This window comes from Geotrypetes seraphini, chromosome 1 (assembly GCF_902459505.1).
Source record: "Geotrypetes seraphini chromosome 1, aGeoSer1.1, whole genome shotgun sequence".
In the NCBI taxonomy this organism is placed as follows: domain Eukaryota; kingdom Metazoa; phylum Chordata; class Amphibia; order Gymnophiona; family Dermophiidae; genus Geotrypetes; species Geotrypetes seraphini.
The window spans coordinates 177,249,171-177,268,255 of record NC_047084.1 but is presented as its reverse complement, the minus strand read 5'-3'; the positions used below and the strand labels follow the sequence as shown (position 1 = coordinate 177,268,255).

The 19,085-nt window shown below is 42.7% G+C and overlaps 1 protein-coding gene across 3 annotated transcripts in view; it reads left to right on the top strand.

Annotated features, from left to right (window-relative positions):
* Window positions 1–19,085, top strand: part of LOC117359357 (probable ATP-dependent RNA helicase DDX60) — a 254,746-nt gene that overhangs the window by 231,548 nt on the left and 4,113 nt on the right. For 2 of the 3 annotated variants that reach the window (XM_033941992.1, XM_033941983.1), the window contains 2 exons: window positions 6,333–6,484; window positions 12,528–12,590. In XM_033941992.1, the coding sequence (XP_033797883.1) occupies window positions 6,333–6,484; window positions 12,528–12,590 (215 nt within the window). The remainder of the gene's footprint in view (window positions 1–6,332; window positions 6,485–12,527; window positions 12,591–19,085) is intronic. The other variant, XR_004539215.1, reaches the window with a different exon arrangement.

Genomic DNA, 19,085 nt, shown 5'->3' with positions numbered 1-19,085 from the left:
TAAGATCAACTGGCAATCTTCTAATTACTATTAGGTGAATTTCATCAACAGTTTCATCATTGTTGCTGTTTTTGGACATCCAGAGCAATCTTCATCAACAATGCTTCTCCAGCCCAGTTTAAACTTAGCAGCCCTCGCTTTCACCATTGAAAATGAAGGAGATGCATAACCATACACTGCATCTAACTCAGCTTTAATTAGGGTAGTTGATTTTCCCTTCAAAAGATGGAATTTTATCACAGCATTATACTTAATTTTGTCCATTTTTAAAAAATAAAGTTGTTCACTTTAAAAGGCTGACGCAACAAAACTAGACATCAAACTGACATAAGCATAGACTTAGACATAGACATTTGTCAATGCCATCTGTCAGACAGTTATAGAATTGTGATGCTAATCTTGCTCTTTCTTGGTCAGGCTAGAAATGTTTCAATTGACCATTGTAATTCTGATATACATGAACCTTCTGAGCAGGCATAAATGTGTGCTTTGGCATTTGTGCACCACTGGGCTTAAATTTGTGAACCTATTTTCTAAAGGCACATAGGCTTCTATTGTCTTTGTAAAGTAGGCACATATTTGGACTTCTTACATAGGTGTCCTAACATAAGAACATAAGAAGTGCCATCTCCGGAACAGACCTTAGGTCCATCAAGTCCGGCAATCCACACACGCGGAGGTCCCGCCAGGTGTACCTTGGCATAGTATTAGTCCCCATATCACTCTAAGCTTCTCATAAGAGATGTGCATCTAGCTTACCCTTACTTATGCCACCTTAAGCCACTCATAAGGAGGTGTACATCAAACTTACCCTTAAACCCTAGAACGGTGGATTCCGCAATTACCTCTTCTGGGAGAGCATTCCAGGTTCCCACCACTCGTTGCGTGAAGCAGAACTTCCTGATATTTGTCCTGAACTTGTCCCCCCTTAGCTTTAGTCCATGTCCTCTTGTCCTTGTCACATTGGACATTGTAAATAGTTTTTTATCCTGCTCTATTTGGTTGATTCCTTTCAGTATTTTGAAAGTCTCGATCATATCCCCTCGCAGTCTCCTCTTCTCAAGGGAGAACAATCCCAGTCTCTTAAATCGTTCCTCATATTCCAAGTTCTCCATGCCCTTTATTAGCTTTGTTGCTTGTCTCTGCACCCTCTCAAGTACTTTTAAATCCTTCTTTAGGTATGGAGACCAATGTTGGACGCAGTATTCCAAGTGTGGTATGACCATCGCTCTATAAAGCGGTAGTATTCCTTTCTCCGATCTACTCGTAATTCCCTTCTTTATCATGCCTAGCATTTTATTCACTTTCTTCACTTTGTTAAACTAGCCCTCCAAATGCAGAGGAATTTCAAAAGGTTTCTGATAAATATTAAAATGTAGTAATGAGTCCCTTAGGGCCTCTGGATTCATTTGCAGTGATTCAAAGAAAGAAAATATCAAGTAAAACATAATTTCTTCTTTCTTATTATCAAAGCAGATAAATCCAGAGATGAGTGGGATGTAACAAAGCAATTTTCAGTGAGGGTACTACTCAAGTAGTCTGAGCTGCCATGAGAGGTTATGGCAGATATTATTTCTAAATAGTGGCAATGGGCAAGAGAAGGGGACTTTTCTCCTGCCCCCAGTGCCCCCACTGGATCACCAAGGAGGAAAGATAGGCATGGGGATCTGGAGGGTCGGGGGGGGGGGGGTCTTTCCAGTAGGGGAGAGATGGTTTTCTCAGTCAAGGGTTGGGGAGAATGAGAGGAGGAAGAGCTTTTTTGTGGGATCAGTGGGCAAAAAAGGGGCAAATAGACCCAAATATAAGTTATGTGGGTCCCAGATGAATATTGGCCGGGTGCACATAAGCTCTGGCAGCCAGCCTGCCTGAAATTAGTCCCCAGTATTCAATACCAGTGCCTGGACATGGCCTGGCACTGAATATTGAGGGCTAATCTATCTAATTAAGGTAAGCATTTAAAAAAACACTGACCACCACTGGCTGAATAACTTCGAACAGGTCATGATCTACTTTTTCCGGCCAAAAGGGCTGGTGATCTACCACCATGAAAATTAAGTTTCAAGAGCCTGGTATCCAAGATGGCTGCTGAAAAGATGCGCTGGTAACATGCATTGGTACCGCGCAGTGCTCCAGTAGTTAGATTGTTCTATAGGTAACCTAGCAATGCCAGAAAGTTTTTCTTATTACCTTGATGCCGAAAAGGAGAGACAGAGCGCTGCTGGCGTCTCGCGGTGCACCGGAGGGCCGAATTTCAGCAACATGGAGGAGCTAGTTCAGAGGATACAGGGAGTAGCCGTGACAATGTCGGGGGTAAGCCCGCTGAGGATGCCGGGTTCCAGAAAGACTGGAGATGTTCTTCTTGGGCCAGATACCGCTCTCAGCCCTGACGTGAGAGCTCTATCTCCACAGCTCCGGATCACCAGCTCTCCCAGGGGTGAGGAAAGCCCGCAGATAGGGGCAGTCCTTCCTCCAGAGGCAGGCAGCATTTCATTGGGGTGTTTGGTTGCAGAGCTCCAAACATACTGGGAATATCTGAAGAAGATCTGGGGCAATTTCAGTTAATGGAAGGTGGTCAGATCCAGAAGGAACAAAGCCAAGGAACTTCTGTGGATGGTAAGCACGTTTACATATTACAACAAGTTTCCTTTTGGCAAAGGCCCCCTGAGGTGACCTTGGAATCCCTTTGGGACCTGGTAGCTAATTTTGCTAAGGTAATTAGTCCCAATTTTCAACATATTGAAAAAAAAACCTGACAACATTCTGAAGAGCTGAAAGAGTTAAAAAAAAGATATAACTGTCTCTAAAAACTCAGTTCAGAAAATTGAACAACTGCAAGATTCCTTAGTAAAGGATAATGTAAATCTCAGAAGAATAGTAGACACACTTGAAAATCATTCACATGATAACAACCTGAAGCTTATAAATTTTCCTAGATTAACAAGGGTAACCCCTAGGGAAATGCTTAGGAGATACCTGTTAGAAATTTTGGAAGTCCCAGAAGAAAATTTACCTCCTTTCTTCCAGGTGTATTATTTACTTGATAGAACTGTACCTCAACAACAAGTAAAAAATACTGAACAAGAAGTGATGAACATCTCTGAGATTTTGGAGATATCAGATAGGGAAGTAGCAACTTCTGCTACACTAATTTTAACGGTAGCTCTTTCAATTGATAAAGTATGGATATTGATACTTTTCTTTAAAAATAAACAGAAAGAGTTTCTTGGTTGTAAAATTCAAATGTTTCCTGATCTTTCAAGGGAAATACAAAAATGCCGTTGTGAGTTTCTTCTCTTGAGACCAGGGGTCACTTCATTAGGGGCTACATTCTATCTAAGGCACTCTTGTAAGTGTATTGTTCGTAACCGTTCAATTAAATATGTATTCTTTGAACCTCAACAATTAACTGCTTTTTTGGCTTTGTCTCATATGGACAGAGATAAATCTTGATCTCTATAGGTTAAATTTGGTATTCCAGTTCCAGATTTGTATCCTATAGCATATCTTAGATGTATAGAATTATACTTTTCTTTTGTCTCGTTTGTAAGACCCTCTTGGATCCATAATAGAGGACTTGAGCTAATTTGACCATTATGTTATTTCTTTATTTTCTTTGCTTTGTTTAAAGTGTGGATGTATTCTTGTACAATCTCTCTGGAGGCTGAACTGGGGGGATCTTGCATCTCTGATAGCTTCAGCTGTAGGGCAACTAAAAGATCCCTCCCCTTTGGGCTACCTGCCCGGGAGCTTCATGACCTGCTCAATTTGTTCCTGTAGCTTCACTGTATTGTTGAAATTAATTCTGCTCGTGATTTGTTTTCAATTCCTAGTCTTTTTTTTATTTATTTTGCGGTTTTGCCCACTTGCTGTGGATCAACTCTGTGCGAGTGATCCTTCGGCGGGAGATCGCAGACATTTTAAAGTTTATCTGCTTCTTGAGGGTGCTCTGTAAGCCTGAAACTGCAGTAAGCCCTCTGGACAGCTTGCAGATTGGATCGGGTCTCCAGGTTCAGGAGCTATCTCTCCCCTGGTTCGTCTGCAAAGGGGTAGAGTGCAGGCTGCTGCGATTCCGAGGAGGTACACCGGGATTGGAACCGTGCTGTGTGTCTTCCCTGAGGGGTCCTAGTGGTCATGATCTGAGGTGACAGGGAAGTTGAGGCAGCTAGAAGATCTGAAAAAATCCAGTTTAATCAGCTCCTGAGGTAATGATCTCCCTATGCTTGCACTGTGTATTGCTGGCTGCCATTGAAATGCATTGCAGCACATGTCTCTGTGGTGTCTGCGAGTCACAGAGTTTGCTGATTTTGGTGGGTCCTCAAATCGGGGTTTTGGGGGTGTTTCCCTGCATGCCCTGTTCCCCCCTATCTGTAAAATCCTAAATTTGCCATTTTTAGCATTGTCCTATGTTTTTAACGGCCGTTTTTCTGTCAAAAACGGCACCCGTGGCAGCCATCTTGGATTTTCTTTAAAAGTTTTTGGACTTAGAAGCTTCATTTTTGCTCCAAACTTCACAGATGGCCGCCTCATGACAGGATGACATGGATTCATGCCGTAAATATGGCGGATGGCTTGCAGTTTTGCAGCCACGTATTCTGTGTGCTGCGGCCCACAAGGGGCATAAATCGTGCATAGATTCCATACTATCCTCCTCCAGAGAGGACCTGCTTTCCTCCGTTTCCGCCAGAGATGCGATTCCAGTGTCTGGGACGCCGAAATTGGGCGAGGAGGGCATTTTCGCAAAACGCAAGCACAGTTCCAGGGAAAGTCTCATCAGTCTTCAAACCATTTCAAATCAGAGTTCTGCTGATCGGCTCTGGCCACCAAGGACTAATTTCCGCTGGAATTTGTGGCTATGATGTCTCAGGCTTTCATGAGAAAGCAGGCTATGCCTGTGTCTCCCTATCAGACTGTGGTGTGGCAGTCGTGCAGCCTTTGGATTCCAGCATGTCCAACTGATCCCTTGCTGGTATGCTTGAAAGTCAGTGGCAACATCCCGCTATTGTCTCGGTGCCTGTGTCACTTTCCATGCCGTTGCTGTCGCACGGCGCTTCGGCCTTCTTTGCTTCCCACATCACCCAGAAAGTTCATTTGCAAGCCTTTTGTTCTTTCGGGTTCCTTGTCTCAGGACCGTGTTTTGCGGTATCTGGATGCACGGCGTCTCCTTTTGAGATACCTAGAGGCCACTAATGATTTCTGTCAGTCAGACCATCTGTTTGTCCTGGTGGGCCCCGTGTGTGGGGGTCAGCCTGCTTCCAGGACTACCTTTTTGCATTGGATACGTGCGACCATTTTCAGACCACGGGAGGCAGCCCGACTACCTCCCACCATCAACGGCAAATGTAGAAATTCAGTTTTGTGGCTATATCCAAGCCACCAGCATTGAATTTCAAGGGGGGGGGGTGAGAGGTTAGTTACATTGAACATAGCCAGTTAAGCCAATATTCATTGGCTGACTGACTAAGTCATAACGGCTACAGATAGGTCTGCTTAGGTAGGTCTATCTGGCCTCTAGATTTAGAAACAGAAACATGACAGCAGATAAAGGCCAAATGGCCCATTTAGTCTGCCCATCCGCAATAACCATTATCTCTTTCTCTCTCCGAGAAATCTCACGTGCCTATCCTAGGCCCTCTTGAATTCAGACACAGTCTCTATCTCCACCAACTCTTCCGGGAGACTGTTCCACACATCTACCACCCTTTCTTTAAAAAGTATTTCCTTAGATTACTCCGGAGCCTATCATCTCTTAACTTCATCCTAATGCAGAGTTTACTTTCAAATGAAAGAGACTCGACTCATGCACATTTACATTACGTAGGTATTTAAACGTCTCTACCATATCTCCCCTCTTCTGCCTTTCCTCCAAAGTATACAGATTGAGATCTTTAAGTCTGGCCCCATACGTCTTATCACATAGCTGGTCAGCCAGTGAATATTGATGCTGACCAGCTATGTAGTGCAACATAGCTAGTGACCAGGCAAGCTACTGGGATATTCAGTGGGAGATAGCTGGCATTCTCTCACTGAGTATTAGCGGATAGCCAGCTTAGTGCTATTTAGCCAGCCAGGACCTGTTCCCAGCCAGCTAAATAGCACTGAATATCAAGCGGTATGTCTATTGTCTACATGAATGTGATTTTTTTTCCTTAAATTTTTATTATTCATGAATTAAACAGTGCTAGTGAATTGTCTAAATATTTTTTATTTATATTATTTATTTAAAATCTCTTATACCCACCCATTTTCAAATCCAGGCAGTTTACAACTAAACATACATAATCAAAATCTAATAACTAACATCTGAATGATTCTGGGTTTTTCTCCCCTCTCAGGCTATACTACAAACAGTTGGAGTGAATGTCAATGATATTCCTCTCCTTCATATCAAGAGATATGATACTCGAGGCAGAAAAATGAGACTCAATGCTTATGCTCTCGACTTCTACAAACATGGCTGCTTGCAAGCATTGACACAAGACAATGGGTATGTACACTGTATTTTCCAATGCTAATTTCTAGATATTGACACATCTAATTATTTGGCAAACTATTTTCAAAGTCATTTAGGGGTTCTATTACTAAAGTGCATTAACCAATTTAGTGTGTGCTATAGATTAGCACAGCTAAATGCTAAGGCGCCCATTAAATTCTATAGGCACCTTAGCATTTAGCGCACACTAATCATTAGCGTTCGCTAAAACGGTTAGCGCGCCTTAGTAAAAGGACCCTTTAGAAACATGATTGCAGATAAAGGCCAAATGGCCCAACCAGTCTGTCCATCCGCAATAACCATTATCTCTTCCTCTCTCCAAGAGATCCCACGTGCTTATCTCAGGCATTCTTCAATTCAGACACAGTCTATGTCTCCACCAACTCTTCCAGGAGACTGTTCCATGCATCTACCATCCTTTCTGTAAAAAAGTATTTCCTTAGATTACTCCTGAGCCTATCACCTCTTAACTTCATCCTATGCCCTCTAATTCCAGAGCTTCCTTTCAAATGAAAGAGACTCGACTCATGCGCATTTACGCCACGTAGGTATTCAAACGTCTCTATCATATCTCCCCTCTCCTGCCTTTCCTACAAAATATACATATTGAGATCTTTAAGTCTATCCCCATACGCTTTATGATGAAGACCACGCACCATTTTAGTAGCCTTCCTCTGGACCGACTCCATCCTTTTTATATCTTTTTGAAGGTACGGCCTCCAGAATTGTACACAATATTCTATATGAGGTCTCATTAAAGTCTTATACAGGGGCATAAATACCTCCATTTTCCTACTGGCCACACCTCTCCCCCTATGCACCCTAGCACCGGTGAAGAGTTAGGCCCTGATTTATTAAAGTCAGCGGATGATCGCTGCTAACCAACCCGATTCACAAAACGGCCCACCGCGTGTTTTTCCCCTCAATCGCCCATTTTCTGATCCGTCCATTTAAATTTGTAAAACCCTTTGCAAAATAGCCAAGTGACTGATTCACTAACATTTGCTTGGCTATTATGCATTGGCTTTTACGATCTTAAAACCCAACTGCTGTAGACCTGACAGGTCTGTTGGGGGTTTTTTCCATGGGTTTTTTATGGCACAGATATTTTGTGTGTATTACACATGCAAAATATCTACCCAATAAAAAAAAAAAAGAAACCCCCGACAAAGTGCCCCCTCCCTCCCCACCAACGCTGCTGATGCCAACAAATTTCAGGAGGGATGTCCTCCCTCCCCCCAATGCCAATAAATGGCAGCCTTAGCTCCTCCCCCTTGTATCTGAGTTACAGAGGGAGTTTAAGGGAGTCCCCGATTGGCTCAGACACCTAAGACCCCACCCAAGGGGAGAGGCTTGAGGCATCTGAGCAAATCAGGGCCTTAGGCCCCTCCCTGTGCATCATCTAATGCACAGGGAGGGGCCTAAGGCCTGCATTGTAGACAGCGGCGGCTGGCGGAGGAGCAGCAGGGACTCCTCCTGTTTCCAAATAAAGGTAACAGGGAGGAGGGGGACCGAGGGAGGGTGGTCTCTGCTGGCAGGAGGGAGTGGCATTCCCTCCTGCCATTCGTTGGTGTTAGCAGTGAGTGTATGGTGGCAGGAGGGAGCAGGCATCCCTCCTGCCATATTTAATAGTTCATCTTCGGCGGCGGCAGGGTGGTGGTGTATGGTGGCAGGAGGGAGTGGGCATCCCTCCTGCCATTTGTTGGCATTGGAGGGAGGGAGGGCATCCCTCCAGCCATTTGTTGGCATTGGCGGGGAGGGAGGGCGGGCATCCATCCTGCCATTTTTTGGCATCGGCAACATTGGTGGGGAGGGAGGGGCATCTTTCATTGGGTAGATATTTTGCATGTGTAATACACGCAAAATATCTGTGCCATTAAAAAAAAATTACCCCCCGCAGAATCCCTGACAGCAGTGACAGGAGGCTGCTTCTCCTGTCATTACTGTCAGGGCTCTGCACTGACTCAATTGCTCACTGAGCAATTGAGTCGGTGAGTTTGCATGCAAATGATTTGCACCTCTGTACAAATCATTTGCATGCAAACTTGATAGTGAATCAATCGCTGTTTGAAAATTGGCTAACAGTGATTGAGTCGCTATCTTTAGTGATTCTGGGCCTTAGATTTACAGGGGAGGTGGAGAGAAGAAGAGGTGCTGATGCTCCACTAAAATGGCGCCTGGGGCGATCCGTCCCCTCACCCCCTCCTTACTACAACACTGGTGACAGCCTCTCAAAACATGTAGCTTACCTGTTTAAAAAGCTTTCTGTGAAATTAATAAAAAAGCAGCAGGATCTCTCTCTCAGCACACATATATAAAGATGACTTTCACAAAACCAACATGCCTGTTTTATACTTCTAGAGGATAACACTGAAGCTTTCAAATCTGTCTGTGTTTTATATATCCCACAACCCCTCCCTTTCTTCTCTCCCCTAGAATTACCATAAGACTCCAGAAAAAGGACAGATTGAGACATCCAGGTTTTACTTCCATTGAAAGCAATCTGGGTTTTACCTGGATGTCTCTATCCATTCTTCTTTTTCCGGAGCCAGATGGTAACCCTACCCCCAAGTTTATCTGTGTTCTGCATGACTTGTGTAAGACCCTTAAAACATTTGCAGAGAGAGAGAGAAAAACCCAATCATTTTTTGCTTTTGTCTGTGAGAGAAATCATACTGCTTTTTTTTTCCCCCACAAAGAAATAGAAACAGTGTCTAAAAATTTGAATTTTATTTTTTCTGAAAGGAAGATGTTTCACCTGAACATTTTTATATGTTGTTAAAAACAAGACTAAAATGCAAGCTGGGAGGGGGTGAACAGATAAAAACAAAGGACAGGGAAAAACAAACTGCGCATGTTGGGCAGGGGAGTTGGTGTTGGGTGATCGTCACTTCCTGTCAAGTGATCCATGTAAGATGGCAGCGGGTACTGTGATACTGGAAGTAATGTAGGGACCTCCAGTATGTGCTGCCATCTGGGGCTCATAATCAAAAATTAAAACGGCCAAAAACTGTCATAAGTCCAAGTGCCAATAATCAAAACCCTTTTCCTGGATGTCAAATAAGACATTTCTCCCACTGTGCATCCAGAGTTCTTGAAGGCGTGTTGGGAAGTATATTATGAACAGGCTTAATTGGTTTCCTTGGGCAATAATTGAACCTGTCCCAAGACGTCCTAGATGGAACTTAGACATTCGGAGCTAGACCTGTTTTAGAAGTGTCTAAGTGCCATAAAGGTACCTAGATGACCTAGACTGACCAGATGACCATTGAATACATGAAGGCATGACTATCCCCCCCCCAACACACACTGACCCCCCTCTCACCCCTGAAAAATCTGAATGAAAGAGTACATATCTGTCTCTAGAATAGCTACAGGGAAACCTGGTAGAGCATCACACAGGTGTCTTAAGTAATTTGTAGTGAACCATAGAGAGGAGGACCCAGACCCATAAGCCATTCTAACTACTACATTTATGGCTGAAAATGTGAGTCCACCAAAATCCTACTATACTGCTTTATAGGTGCCACATGCAGTCATAAGGACTACTAGAGTGGTAGACAGGTGGGTATTGAGCAGCTAGCCTTGCTCTTAAGTGCGTAAAGTGTACAGAAATAATGGCAAATGACGCAAAATGTTTCCAAAAAGATATTGATGTTATTAATTTCCATAACAACTATCAAAAGGTCAGAAGCCAAAACCTGGCATTTCTAGCAAAGAATCCCACTCTATAATAGTTGTTCTCCAATATATACCGTCTATCCAGTATGACATCATCACTTGTCAACCAATCAGCTAACAGAAGCTGTCCTTAGATTTGAACAAAGAAAATTCCTTGACATAAAAAAGTTTCACAAATCATATTTTTGTTTACATTAATTTCTGAATATGCATAAAACATTATAACATACCCAATATATTTTTTGTCATTCTCAAAAAGCTTAAATCAAACACCTGAATACATTTACCTAACCAAGATTGTTGCCTAACAGCTTGAAATGCTAGGGTCCTATCTAAGAAGGTCTTATATCTAAACTAAACTAAACTAAATATCTACACCCATTAATTTTTGGATAAGCAAATAAGTAGAAGTTTCTAGTTTCTCTTGATGGTCTATGCAACACAAAATGAGGAAAAAGGTAAGCTGGAGACAATCCTGATATCAGCTTAAAGTGGATACAGGAAAATTTTAATAATACGCTTGTCTCCAAAGGCAGCCAATGAAGTAAACGATAATATGGACTAATATGGTCGTTGTTTTTTAAACCAAAAATCAATCAAACAGCTGTATTCTGAATTATCCTTAATTTCCTTAGAATTTTTTTGGGTGCTCCTAAATAGATGATGTTAGAATAGTCTAAAATAGATAAAACTAATGCCTGCATCAATAGTCTGAACGATAAAGGATCAAAATATTTTTTTATGCTTCTTAATTTCCACAATGTAAAACAGCATTTTTGTACCACTAAGTTTGTGTGTTCTGCTAGTGTTAAATGTCGGTCTAGTGCAGTAGTCTCAAACCCAAACCCTCTGCAGGGCCACATTTTGGATTTGTAGGTACTTGGAGGGCCGCAGAAAAAATAGTTAATGTCTTATTAAAGAAATGACAACTTTGCATGAGGTAAGTACCTACAAATCCAAAATGTGGATTATCTGAAATTATCAAAAGCAATCAAGGAAATATTTATAAACTATAGTTTATAAATCTTTCCTCAATTGCTTCGGATAATTTCAGCTATACACAGTTGAAAGCAGTGCAACAGCAGAAAGTGAAAAACTATCAAAGTATCAACAGCAAGAGACAAGATTTTGGACCAACAATTTTGAGGCCCTCCGTATTATAAAGAATGATTCTTTATGAAAAACTTGTGCCTTAAGTGTCTGGTGGTTGCGTTAGCAACCGCCTTCAGCTCCCACCTCCTCCAGCACCGGACACACGCACAATCTGCACTGCCTCCAATGGTTACCTTACGTTCTGGAATGTTGCCCACCTCACTGCTGTAACCTCACGCTAGCGCTTTCCTGCATCTGTACGCGATTGTGAGGTGGAGTGGAGAGGACAATTGTGTACAGATGCAGGAAAGCGCTTGTGTGAGGTTGCAGCAGTGAAGCGGGCAATGTTCCAGAACGTGACCATTTGACATGACCACTGGACACTTAAGGCACAAGTTTTCCATAAAGAATCATTCTTTATAATACTGAGGGCCTCAAAATAGTACCTGGCGGGCCACATGTGGCCCACGGGCCGCGGGTTTGAGACCACTGGTGTAGTATGACTCCCAGAATTTTGATAGCATGCACAACCACACACTGTTCTTACAGCCTCTTTTACAAAGCCGCACTAGCAGCTGCGCTGCGCTGTGCTGTGCTAACGGCCCCAAAGCCCATAGAGATTTAAAGGGCTTCGGGGCTATTGTTGTGCAGCTTTGTAAAAGAGGCCATTAATATGGACATGCATCATTCCCAAATCTGCTACAGGAGAAGTGTAGGAGTCTATGCCACTGGAAATACTGCTAAGTGAAATCAAATGAAGCTGTGACTTCTTAAGTACAAATCGTACTTAAGTCGGGCATCTGTAACTCAGGGAATAATAGATCGGTTTTGTGCTAGTCAAATAAGGTCCTCCAGCATCATCCCCATGGTTGTTTACGACATGTCCAGCCATCGGATTGCAAGTTGCCCTCTTCACCTGGGAAGCTATATATATATTTTCCTTATTTTGAAACATAAGATTTAGTAGGAGGATGCCCTCTTCAGTTCTGATTCACTAAAGTATAATAACCTGTGCTACCATTACCACACAATTTTTTATTGAATTGGCCCCAACAGAAAATAAAAAAAACGGGGCCAATGGAATTATGCATATCATAGCCCAAGGTAATAGAACTGCAGCTTACTGCACTTTAATGAATAAACCCCTTCAGGAAGCACAGGATAACAAAATTTTAAAATTTCAATAAAAACCTTAATGCTTAAAAACTAATTGAAAAGAATGAAAATACAATTCTAACTCTAAGTCTTTTGTGTTACTTTGTAGGATGAATGAAGGAGATGCTTTCTACCTGCTCAAAGATTTTTTGCTCCTTATTAAAACTGTCAGGTAAGATACAGCAAATATATATATATTGACTCTTTACAAAGCTTTGGCAAAAAGTGGCTTGTCCTTATGAGGGTCTTTCTTGCACACTAAGGCCACTTTTAGCAGTGAATAGAGAATGGCTGATTTGCTATTTTCAGCATTAATGGTCATACAGTAATGTTGCCATTAGTGTGTAAGCTCTACCACCACTCATATTATTGGTGGTAAGAGCTCACATACTAATCAGTTAGAATGCAGCAATGTGGCTGCCTTAACAGATTAGCATAGACATGCCCCTTTGGCCAAAAAATAAAATTTATTTTTTAGCATGTATGTAGCACATGCACATTATAATTTTACCGCTTCAGCATGCCCCACTATAAACTCTGTTAAGCTGAAGCATGCATTAGTGCTTACTGCAGCATAATAAAAGGGCATCCAAGAATAGTCTGCACTTAATTTATTGTTGTGTCTTATATACCGCTAAATTGCCCAAAGGATTTGAAGTGATTTACAAAACAATTAAATTGACTTAAATAGACCTTTGTAGAAGTAGAAAGTGGTATTTTATGTTTTATTTGGGATGTCAGTTCTAATAACCTGGCCACCCAATATTCAAAAGGATTTAACGGGGCAGGAAAGACTCCTGACCAATTAAATCCACTCTGGTTACTTAAGTGCTAATATTCAGCTGCACTTATCTGGCCAGTGCCACTGAATATCACCATCAACTTCCCCTGCACTGTGTTGGGGCAATCCTTAGATAGAGCTTGGGCAGGGCCTGGGAGAAGCCAGGTCTTAACTGGTTAGTGGACATATTCAGACCATTATCTACTTAAGAAGCTAAAATTAGGACAAAAGGCTATAGCCATAGTTTCAGTTTCAGCCAAAACTGACTGTATTTTTGGGAGAAGCCAAAAATTAGTGCTTTGTATTGATTGTCTCTCTAACTCCCTACCCCTCCCCTCTGAACAGGAGCTGCTTCTTCCCCTGCCCACCTGTAGGTGCTCCACTCATCCATTTCTTGCAATTTCTATGGTTCTAAGGGTTCATTCAAGATCAGTTTTCCAATTATTAATACAGTAGTAAGTCAATTAGACTATTGTAATTTGTATATGAAGGGTGTTTGAAAAGTATAATGAAGAAATTGCAGACATTAGAGAATGCAGCATTGCATCTGTCAATAAATTTGAAATCTTGGATAAACCGTTGGTGATTAAGGCCTTCTGGTTACCAGTGCAAAGCTCACATTACCTTCAAAGTATGTACTACAGTAGAGAATGACACTGTGACTGTTACCCATGGCTAGCCGCGGGTAACCCGCAGGAACAAGGCAAAAAAAAGATTGGTAGCCGCAGGTATGGGGACAAGGCCATTCACCGACCTGTGGAGTGGTGAATGGCCTTGTCTATGCAGTAAAGTTATCTGCCAAGCGTTTCTACCCTTCCCAGTCAGCAGCCTTCCTGGCAATCGCGTGGTCCAGCAGCCCCTCTCTCCTCCATCCCGATCACCGTGGTCCAGGCATCTCTTCCCCTCATCGGGCCATCTCCCTCCCTTCCCCTCACCTTCGCTTTTCAGAGTTTTCTCTCACTGAGTGGCCCGGACTCCATAGCTTTCGCACAGGTCGTGCGCGACTGCCCCAAAACTTCTCTGACACGAGCCACCCAGGCAGAAACAGGAAGTTATATCAGAGGAGAAGCTTTGGGGCTGTCGCATGCAACTTGTGAGAAGACTATGGCGTCCGGGCCGCTGGGAGAGAAAACCTCGATTCTGAAAAGCACCTGCAAAGGTGACAGAAAGGTAGAGAGATGGTCCGATGAAAAGAGGTCAAGTGGCATTGAAGGGGAGGGGAGATAGGAACAGATGCCGAAGGGAAATGGAGAGGAGAGAGGAGGGAGCAGAAGCCGCATGGAAGTGGGGAGGAGAGAGGGGAGCACATACTGGATGGAAGGAGAGAATAAAGAAAAAAGGGCACATGCTGGATTGGGGGAAGAGGATATTTAGTGAGATTCTGGAAGGGATGAGGGAAAGAGGTGGCAAGCTGTAGATAGACACAATGAAAGGGAAATTGAGGACTGTAAAGTAAGAAAGTAGACAAGAGGTAGAAAACAAATTGAGAAGGAAGAGCAAAAAATGAAGGGAAAGGGAGAGGAGAGATACCAGAGCATTGGGGGAGGGGGAGAAGACAGATTCCAGATCTGAAGAGAGGAAAGATGCTAAAACCCACCTGAAGGAGGGAGTGAGAGATGAGAGGGAAGAAGACAGATGCCAGACCATGGGGGGAGCAGAGGGAAGATGGGTGCCAGACCAATAGCGGGGGAGGGAGAGGTTTGAAGGGAGAGGCAGACAGTTTCTGGTAGAGACATAAAAATAAAGTAGATGCCATATGGAAGAGGCAGAGAGAAGGCAGACAGTGGATGGAAGGAAGAGAATGACGAGAAGATGAGGAAAGCAGAAACCAGACAACAAAGGTAGAAAACAATTTATATTTCTTTTCTTTTGTTTGCTTTAGGATAAAGTAGTATTGTAGCTATGTTGATAGAAGTTTATAAACAAAGCCCTGCCAACTCAAGATCTCTTCTTCTAGTTTGGCAGCCAGAACTCTGATTTATAAAATGACAACTGTACAGAATATTGTTTCTGTTTATACTTTAATAAAATAAGTTCAGTATAAAACTATTTGAGGCTTTCTGCGGATGGGATCAAATGGTTTGCGGGGACGGGGACCAAGCTCATGGGTACAGGGAAGACACAGGGGCCGAGCTCATGGGGATGGGGCAGGGACAGGGACTAAGCTCATGGGGAAGAGGTGAAGACGGGGACAAATTTTTTCCTCGTGTCCATTGTGTATACGATAGTCTTTAAGATTCTATATGATCAAGCCCCACACTATGTGATTTTTTTTTTATATCTTTATTGTTTTCTAATAGGGTGACAAAATCCAGAAACCTGATTAAATTAGGCTTTCCATCAAAGGGGTCAAATATAAACATATTTATTAGTTTAATTTTCCTTTTGTAGCTGCTAAGATGTGAAATGAACTTCCTTTAGATAGGTTAACAACAGTTTATTTAAATCTTGACTAGTTCAAAAAAGAGATTATGTACTTACCCTGATAAGCACTTTTCCAGTAGATAGGTAAGACATTCTAGACATATAGGTTGTGTCCCCATGGCCAGTGTCATCTGCAGAAGGAATCCACTCCGGATTTTTTTCTCTGTGCCTCTTGTTACTTCACTGGGTTCCTTAGCTCTTCCTATAGTTAGTACCCAAGCACCGAGAGCCACTACATAAACGTGAAGTAAAGGCAATCAAGTTCAGCAACAACCAATCTGCTCAAAAAGTTACATAAGATCATCAACTACTAACAGTCAACAAAGGCCTCAAAGGAACTCAGAAACTACTCCCGCAGAAAAAGTAACACATATACAGAATTCTTCCCAGCCCCCAAGGGCTTAGAGAAGCATAAACAGACTGAAACAGTAGGTAGGCACAGGAAAGACAGAGCCTAGAATGTCTCACTCGTCTACTGGAAAAGAGCTTACCAGGGTAAGTACATAATCTCTTTTTCCAGTGCAATAGGTGAGACATTCAAAAGCAGTTCCCAAAAAGCTAGAGTGGGCTTGCTGCACCAGCCCATAAGACAGAAGATCCAAAATGTGTGTAGAGAGAACCATGTTGCCGCCCTGCAGATCTCCTCAAGGGAGACAGCTCTAGCTTCAGCACAAGATGAAGCCACACTCCTTGTAGAATGTGCCTTGATGGAAATGGGAGACTGTTTCCCAAAAAGAATATAGGCTGACAAAATGGCCTTATGGATCCATCTGGAAATTGTGGCTTTGGAAGCAGGAGTGCCCCAGAATGAGTCAGCACAAACAGATGATCAGAGAGATGAAATTCATTAGTGATCTCCAGGTAGTGAATAAGCACTCTGCGCACATCAAGTTTCTTCCAAAGATGAACCAGTAGGCTCAAAAACAGGCAAACATACTTTCTGATGTGGAAAGGCAAAATGACCTTCAGCAAGAAGGAAGGAACTATACATAGGGAAATCCCAGTCTTCGAAATGCATAGGAATGGTTTCCCTACATGAAAGAGCCTGGAATTCTGAGACATGCCATGCTGAGGTAATAGCAACCAGAAGCACGGTCTTGAGCATCAAGTCCAAGCGGGAAGCATCCCGACAGTGGCGTACCTAGCATATGTGACATCCGGGGTCCATCATTTTTTGACACACCCCCATCTGTACAAAAAACATGATTTTTAGTAACTAGCCACATGTCACACATGAGTATCTAGGAAAAGGCAGCATCTTACATATTGCCGTGAGCAGTACAACATCAATACACCCATTGTAAAACTAAACAAGCCAGACTAGTACAGATCAATCCTATACCATCAGTCCCAACAGAAAACCATGTCTTTCGAACACACAGAACATAGAAAACACCTTCGCCTAGTATGGAATATGTCATCACAAACTAACCCCTCCCCCTTTTACAAAACTGTAGTGTGGATTTTAGCCACAGTGGTAACAGCTCTGACACTCATAAAATTCTGAGCACCAGAGCTGCTACCACCACGGCTGGCACTAAAAAACACTCCACAGTTTTGTAAAAGAGGGGATAAAATAGAAATACATAGACAAAGGTTAAATTGAACCAGCAAAAAGCTGGACTCTGCATACAATGCAACACCACAGAAACAGTGACATGTCTCCTAAAGCAATAAATAGAAAATTTTGTTCTACCTTTGTCTTCTTGTTAATCTCTTGTTACCTCATCTTCTTGTTAATCTCTTCCTTCCATCCACTGTATGCCGTCTCTCTGCCCCTATATGTCATCTTCTCTCATATACCCCTTCCAGAAACCGTATGCCTCCCCCTTTCTTCTCTCCTTTCACCCCCATTGGTCTGGCATCTCTCTCCTCTCCTTCCCTCTCCCACACCTCTCTTCTGCAATCCCTTTCATCCCTCATTTTCCTTTTCAATTTATTTTGTGCATCTATCTAGTTTACGTTCTTACTACCCTCTCATTGATTTCCTTTTTTACTGTCTACCTACAGCTCGCCACTTCTTTCCCTCACCCCCTCCAGTATTTCCCTAACTCAATCCTTTTCCCCCCATCATGTGCCCTCCTTTTATTTATCCCCTCCTTTCATCATGTGCCCTCTTTCTCTGCCCCTTCCATCTAGCTAAAGAAGCACTGCCTGGGCTTTGCAGTCCCCAGTTATGTCTCTAGCAGGATATATATTTCAAATCTGATATATTCTAATGACAAAATAGAAATAAAATTATTTTTTTCTACCTTTTGTTGTCTCTGGTTTCTGCTTTTATCTTCTTTTCACTCTTTTCCTTCCAGCGTCTGCCCTGTCTCTTCAATCCAGCATCTGCCTGTTCCATCCACTGTCTGCCCCTTCCAGAAACTGTCTGTCTCCCTCTGCCATCTCTCCTCTAGACCCCCCCTTTGGTCTGGCATCCATTTTCTTCCCTCTGTTCCCTCATGGTCTGGCATCTTTCTCCTTTCATCTCTCTTTCCTTCCCCTCTGTGGTTTTTAGCATCTCTCTCTTCATCTCTCCATCTTTCAATTTTCATTTCTTTCTTTTTTTTTCCTTCTTTTTCTCCTCCTCTCCTAATTATGTAACTTTACCTCTCCCTTCCCTTTTACCATCACTCTCAAGTTCGTCCAGTTCATGTCCTTAATGTACACTTTCTTTAACTCCTTTTATAAATATAATCTTTTATCCCTATTTTTAGCATTTTATTGTAAACCGGCTAGATACTAGTTGATGGTCGGTATATTAAAAGTTAATAAGCTTGAAAGTTAATAATAAACTTGAAACTTCTCATTTCCTCCGCTCAGATCTGATATCTCTGTCTCCTTTCCCGTTCTCTGGCATCTCTCTCTCCTCTCACTCTTCCCTTTCCTTCTCTGGTCTTCCTTCTTTATTTTCTGCCTCCGTCTAAATTAAATTATTTCTTACTATGCAGTCCTCAGTTTCCCTCTTTTCACTGTGTCTACCCACAGCATGAAACCCCTTTCCTTCACCCCTCTACTATCTCTATCTTCTTCCCCCATCTAGCATAAGTCCTTTTTCTCTATCCCTCCTTCCAACCAGTATGTGTTCTCTTTCTCCACTTCTATTCAGCTATTACGGCCTTCACTGATAGACCACTTGACTCTCTTTTTGCTGGTTCAGATAATATGAATTTAATAATTAAACAGCAATAGCTTACAGCATACAGAGTAATAGAGCATACACCAGGCTGGCCTGACTGATGGAGAACTTCGGATCAGTTCTGAAACCTTGGTTCAAGATTTCTTTTATATGATTCAAACCATCAGTTAGGCCACTATTCCCTTCCTGGGATCTCAACCTGGTGCTGTCTAGATTCACCAAGGCTCATTTTGAACCCTTTCAGGATGCAGTGGCGTACCAAGGGGGGCGGTCCATCCCGGGTGCATGCCTTAGGGGGGGTGCACAGCCGGCCAGGTCTGGGTCGTCCGGTGCCGGTC